The sequence below is a fragment of the Camelina sativa genome, chromosome 15 (assembly GCF_030686135.1).
Source record: "Camelina sativa cultivar CO46 ecotype springtype chromosome 15, ASM3068613v1".
NCBI classification, from domain to species: Eukaryota; Viridiplantae; Streptophyta; class Magnoliopsida; order Brassicales; family Brassicaceae; genus Camelina; species Camelina sativa.
This window is the reverse complement of record NC_141894.1, coordinates 25,883,082-25,889,081: the sequence shown is the minus strand read 5'-3', so window position 1 is coordinate 25,889,081 and position 6,000 is coordinate 25,883,082. Positions and strand designations below refer to the sequence as shown.

Sequence of the window (6,000 nt, the reverse complement as noted above, 5' to 3'; positions counted from 1 at the left end):
AAAATTAATAAAAATGAGATGTGTCACAAAAATAGAATGGCAAAGTTAGAAGACTATCTTTATATTTAAAGACATCTTCGTGGATTAACCAATGAGGGTAGTGAAAACCATTGGACAGATGGAACGGTTTAAAACGTCTCTAGACTATTATATATGTCTAGAGAAAAAGCGAGTCCATTTTCAGTATTATTTTCTTATTGATTATTTCGGTCCATCAGTGTATCTATTAAAAGATGTAATTCTAAAGTACGAAGGAGAAAACGAATTCATATAAAGGGTACGTAACGTACGATACCCAAAAAAAACTTTATTAATTCACTCGATAATATGAGTATAATAGTCAAGTATGGTTCTCATTGAGAAACATGGAAAACAAAACGCCATAATACAAATACAAATACAAAAAACGAATAAGCCAGCTATTTTGTTTACTCGTACGCATCAGTTTCGTACCGAACAAGCTATAGTACACAAAAATACACTTCTCATATTTGGCACGCTCCGACTGTATACATAGTTTTTGTATTCAAGGCCTTCTAATACCTCAGGCCTCGTACTAGCTTCCTCTCATAGGAATTATTCCGGAAACTACCACCAACCGAAGTAGAGCGTTCAGGTTTGCTCGGGATTGTTGTGGATAGCCATTCGAGTCCTTCGTATAAGCCTTGTCCTGAGATAGCTGAGGTTCCTTGTATAAGCCTACACCAATCAAAAGTACACAAAAAGCTTCTATTTATACTCTTAACCACTAAATATATATATGTAACGACTAACGAACATGAGAATTAAGACGTTTTAATTATTACCAACAACGTTTGGATAGGCTGTGCAGACCAAGTTTGTTTGCAACCTCCGCTACTGGTAAAGCATTTCTTGAATCTTGCTTGTTCGCAAAGACGAGTACACATGCACCTTCTAGTTCGTTCTGTGCAGTTTTTGTTGTTGTCAAAGTTGTTGGCATAAAAAAAAGGAGAGAGTACTAGTAAGTAACATTTTAAACTTCATATGATTTTACATCGGTTAGTATGCGATGAAGCTCGTTTCGAGCTTCTGACATCCTTTCATTGTCACTACTGTCCACCACAAAGATGAGCCCCTGCGCGTTCTGAAAATAGTGTCTCCACAGTTTGCGAATCTGTTGAGAAACCCAACATCTTTTTAAATAAAATGATTTAGATCCCATAAGACAGACAGGTCAAGCCTTGAGAGGCAAGAGAGAAATATGTGTTTATATGCACTTGTAGAGAGGTGAGACAGTAGAATCAATATGAATTTGACATGGAGTTTACCTTCTCTTGGCCTCCTATATCCCATACAGTGAAATTGATGCCTTTGTATTCTACGGTTTCCAGGTTGAACCCTGGAAAATGATAAAACAACCAAAAACGAATAATATGGTTAACCCTGATGATCCTGACGCAGATACAACATCTACATGAGAATTATCAAGCTATTTCTTCCTAACAAGTGCAAACACAATCAAAGGGAAAAAGTAACTATCTACAAATAAGTTAAGATCCATAAACAAAAAACACAAAGTATTATATAGTTGGAGCTGATCGTCCATAATCCTTAATAGATCGATAGACTGAATCAACAACTTGCTAATCGATCCCTCACCTAGAGAGGAATAGCAATAAAGAGTAAGAGAAAATAAAAAGCTCATGTCACATACCTATAGTAGGCACTGTTGTCACAACCTCTCCAAGCTTGAGCTTGTAAAGGATGGTAGTTTTCCCTGAACCATCAAGACCCACCATCAAAATTCTCACTTTACTTTTAGGAAGAAACCTTTTCGCTATACGTGAAAATTTAGCCCCCATGTAGAACAAACAAAACTTAAGGGAAATATGAGATATAGTGAAACAAACACAAATTTATGGTTGTTCAAGTTATGTTCTGGTAAGGAATAAGCTTGGGGTTTATATGAGATCTGTGAAGAGTATTACACACATGTGAAAAATTGTATAAAAAAATAACTGAAAGTTTGATTTGCAGATTGTAAAGGCAAATCCCATTTCGAAGAAAGGCTGGAAACGAATAAATTCCAAAAGGAAGCGAAGAATGGTGTGGTGTGTGTCCTTTTCCAAACTCAAAAGCTCATTAGGGACACAGAGCAAGACTGGTCAGATTCTCTCTGTTATGTCTTTCTCATTCGAGAAGCATATATATCAGAATCTTATTCCTTGAGTACATCACCAGCAAATATGGAATATTATTACAGGTACATAGGAAAGACACGGAATTAGAATTGCATAAAGATGGTAAATTGGAACAAAATATTTTAATCAGATTATTTTTTTTAGGTTAAAACTTGTTCTAAGTGAAAGTAACAGAAGTTCCTACCAATAAAAAAATAATAAAACAGAAGTTGAAACATGAACAGCCTCAAAGGTCAAATTCTGAGGCAGACCTTATTTTTTCATCTCACTAAGTCTCACTCTCTCTTAAGCTACGTTGGCACTATCAAAACTGTAGAAAACAACAAAAGAAATAAAGCCAAAGCCATTCTTTCATCGAGTCCTCTTAACAAAACTATAACTTGAGGAACACAAACTCCTCAACGGCCGGAATCTCTCCAATTTTCTTCAAAGTCTCTTTGCTCGGCATGTCATCAACACTAATCACCATAACCGCTTGCTTCCACGGCGCAATTCTCCCAACACTCATGAAACTGACATTAACATTCGATTCTGCCAAGATGTTTCCAACAGTTCCGATCATGCCAGGCTGATCTACCTGCCTACACAATATTATACTTCCTTCAAGACTCACATTTACTTCAAAACACCCCACTTTTGTCAAATGGGGGACCCCATCTTTAACTCTTCCTTCATCTTTGACGTCTCCAGTCTCAGATAAGGCGCTCGCGAATTTGGACTCGACGTTGCCTAGCTGAACCGTGATTGTCTCGAGTGGGCTCTCTGGTGAACCATCAAGGACAATACGTTCCTCTGAAATTCTCAGGCCTCTCTGTTTTGCTGTGTAATCTGCGTTGACCAGGTTCACATACACATCAGAGATCGGCTCAATGATAACCTTTGTTATCATTGCTCTGAGAAGTCTAGTGTCAAGATCATCAGTGGCTCGAGCCGAGGCGTAGGTCACTTTCACGTTCTTTACACCACTTCCTCCAGCCACCAACTGCACAGCCAGTCTTCCTAGTTGCTCTGCCAGAACCACATATGGTTTCAGTTCCGCGAGAACCTGTGCATATAATAAATTTCGTAAATACAATTACTCCCCCAAGACAACCTCTTCTACTTCTAGTATCTCATTGTCGATGTCCTCAGTGACGTTCTTCAGAGCATGTACTACAATGCAGAGAAGAAGGGAAAGATGCCTCTTGTTCTAAGGTCATCATTAAGTTTCTTTTCTTTATCTTCATGCAAAAGCACGTACGGTATGGTGGTTTTTGAAGAGCTAGTAGTTATGACTCGGTTACTTGCTTTCATGTATATTGTTTCAAGTGTAATGATGATTGATGCTTTGTGTTTGGATTTTTTTAGGTTACATCGGCGATTTTTGAGTATGTTGATGACCACCGGTCTGGTGAGATTGTTGTTGAGCTTAATGGAAGGCTGAATAAGTTTGGAGTCATCAGTCCTAGTTTTGATGATTGTTGGTGTTAATTAAGAGACTCAAGCATGGACTGCTCGTCTACTTCCTCATACAGACAGGTTACCTTGATTTCCTGTATATGTCTCAAGCATAGTGATGTTTGGTCCACTCTTTTGCTAATAGATTTTAGTTTACATCGCCTTTGAGTATGTTGATGACTTGACCACCGGTCTACATTGTGCGGTATGCAGAGAAGAAGAGGAGAGGTATACTAAGCATTGTGCGATATACATTCATTAGTACATATACTGATGTTTGCACTATCTTTAGTCGTAGAATTTGCTCCTTTGTAATGACAGTCTTTTTATAAAATCAAGATTTTAAGTAAACAATTATACGTTTAGAAATTCATTTAAAAAAAAACAGCTTATCCAATTTCCATCCCTAAGCAGCTATCTATATAGCTATGCGGCTGATCAACCAACTTTAGACATTCTATTACATATATTTTTCTACTATCAAGAAACTATGGGTCTTCGAACTGCTCTTAAACTTAGTTTGATCGAAGATCTGAACATAGAAATTTAGTGCACTTCTCTAATATCGAATTCCAAACCCCATGACTTTAAGACGTGATTTCTTTGCGTTAAATTTTAATTTGAATGGTTGTTTTGATATTCAAAATAAATATTTTTATTTGTCTTTGCATTTGACAGTTCAAGATTTTTAAAACGATAGAATGAGTTTAGAAGATCAAATTTTATTTTTGCCTATGTTCACATTTCCTTTCGCAGTCAAAACTAGTGACTCTAAATCTTAAAAGATTTGGTTATGCATGCAAGTGTTTAAACTTTAAAGTGGGATTATATTCTACACTTCTGAGTTATTTTGTTATAACTCCATATCTGTACTTCATATTTCAAAGCATCTACTTTGTTTATGGAAAGTTCAAATTTGCAATATATAGGCAAACCAACTTTTACTTGGCTTTTATGGTGTATTGGTTTGATTCGGAAATGCATAATTGGGAGCTTGAACCAAAAAGAAACAAGTTGAGTAACTTGAGTTCGAAATTTCCTCATACTTTAGGTTGCTATTGGAATTCGAATATTTCCTATATACCGTAGTGATGTAGCACATCTTTACGTGTCACACAAGCTTCTAGAATTCTCTGTTTTTCTTCTTGTTTTGGTTAGTTTTCTAATTTTTGCTGATCTTCCTTTTGTCTCAACTTTCTATTTCTTTTAGGTTTTCCTTTTCAGTTTAATTTAGCTGCTCTATAAATAAGACCTCTAATGCTTGTAAAGAGGATCATCCTTGAATTGAATTAATAAAGAGTTATCTTACAAATCTGAGTTTTGCAAAGAAGTGTATTCTTTCAAGTCTCAAACCTCTGTTTTTCGTGTAGCAAAACAGAGTTTCTCCTCTGCTTTTCGTGAAGAAAACAGAGAACCTTGTTTCTTTAGTTTCCCGGGAACGTAAGAAACAAGTCCTTTTCTTTTTTGCTTCCGCTCCATCACTTTTAGTATCAGAGCCTTGTCGTTCCTGAAACTAATCATGCCTCCGAAACCTGCGAAAGAGACAGAGACGCACGAGGGTGATTGGGTAGAGTTGAGAAGAACGCTACCGGAGATTCAACTGAATCTTCACACCGCAATTCAACGTTCTAATGATTCGTTGCGTCAATCACTGCGAGACGTCGTGGAGACAATTCTTGAGAACCAGCCACACCGTGAACGAATAGAAGGAGAAGATGCTTACGACGCTAATCCCTTCGCCCAACCTAATGACCAGATCCAACAACACCACCATGGAGCTCGTGAGTTACATATTGATGATAGGTCAGATCGTCATTGGGAATCTTGTTTTAAAGTTGATTTACCAGAGTTCAATGGAAATATTCGTGGTGAAGATTTACTTGATTGGTTAGTCACTGTTGAAGAGATTCTAGATTTTAAGCAAGTACCACAAGATCGTCAAGTAGCTCTTGTCGCAACCAAATTCAGAGGCCAAGCAGCTTCGTGGTGGCTCCAGCTGAAATCGACGCGGGCTCGTGAGGGTAAAACAAAGATCAAGTCATGGGACAAGTTGAAGAAACATCTACGGAAAACTTTTCTTCCTTACAACTTTGATCGAACGATGTATACAAGGTTACAAAATCTCCGTCAAGGTTCTCGTACGGTTGATGAATATGCCGAAGAATTTTACATGCTCATGACACGCAATGAGATTCATGATAGTGAAATTCAAACTGTTGCTCGGTTTATTGGAGGTTTGAGGCCTTAACTTCAGAACGCATTGGCTCAATTTGATCCTAACACCGTGGCTGAAGCTAGACGTCGAGCCGTTGCCTTTGAACAGCAATTTCGTTCATCTTCTAGTAACTGGAATGCGTCTACAAGGCCTCGCAATTCTTCACTGCAAGACCAGAACGTGGGT

At 37.6% G+C, this 6,000-nt stretch overlaps 1 protein-coding gene and 1 pseudogene across 2 annotated transcripts; both read right to left on the bottom strand.

Moving 5' to 3' along the window:
* Window positions 1-265: 265 nt before the first annotated feature.
* On the bottom strand, window positions 266-2,153 carry LOC104747359 (putative ADP-ribosylation factor At2g15310). 2 transcript variants are annotated; one of them, XM_010468990.3, is made up of 5 exons: window positions 1,676-2,153; window positions 1,290-1,360; window positions 1,016-1,135; window positions 807-925; window positions 266-699 (listed from the first exon to the last, which is right to left on the bottom strand). In XM_010468990.3, the coding sequence occupies exons 1-5, from the start codon at window positions 1,821-1,823 to the stop codon at window positions 537-539; spliced, it is 621 nt and encodes a 206-aa protein (XP_010467292.1). In that variant the 5' UTR covers window positions 1,824-2,153; the 3' UTR covers window positions 266-536. The 2 variants fall into 2 exon arrangements, with proteins under 2 accessions (XP_010467292.1, XP_087342908.1); XM_087486782.1 differs by lacking the exon at window positions 1,676-2,153 and having other exon boundaries at window positions 1,016-1,154.
* Window positions 2,154-2,535: 382 nt separating this feature from the next.
* On the bottom strand, window positions 2,536-3,216 carry LOC104748713 (D-3-phosphoglycerate dehydrogenase 1, chloroplastic pseudogene; annotated as a pseudogene).
* Between the last annotated feature and the right edge of the window lie 2,784 nt (window positions 3,217-6,000).

Excerpts from the sequence above, each read along its gene's own strand:
- LOC104747359 (XM_010468990.3), bottom strand. The coding sequence starts at position 1,823 with ATGGGGGCTAAATTTTCACGTATAGCGAAAAGGTTTCTTCCTAAAAGT. Across the intron at positions 1,361-1,675 it reads GACAACAGTGCCTACTATAG|GGTTCAACCTGGAAACCGTA; the intron begins GTATGTGACATG and ends ATCATTTTCCAG. Across the intron at positions 700-806 it reads AGCCTATCCAAACGTTGTTG|GCTTATACAAGGAACCTCAG; the intron begins GTAATAATTAAA and ends TGATTGGTGTAG.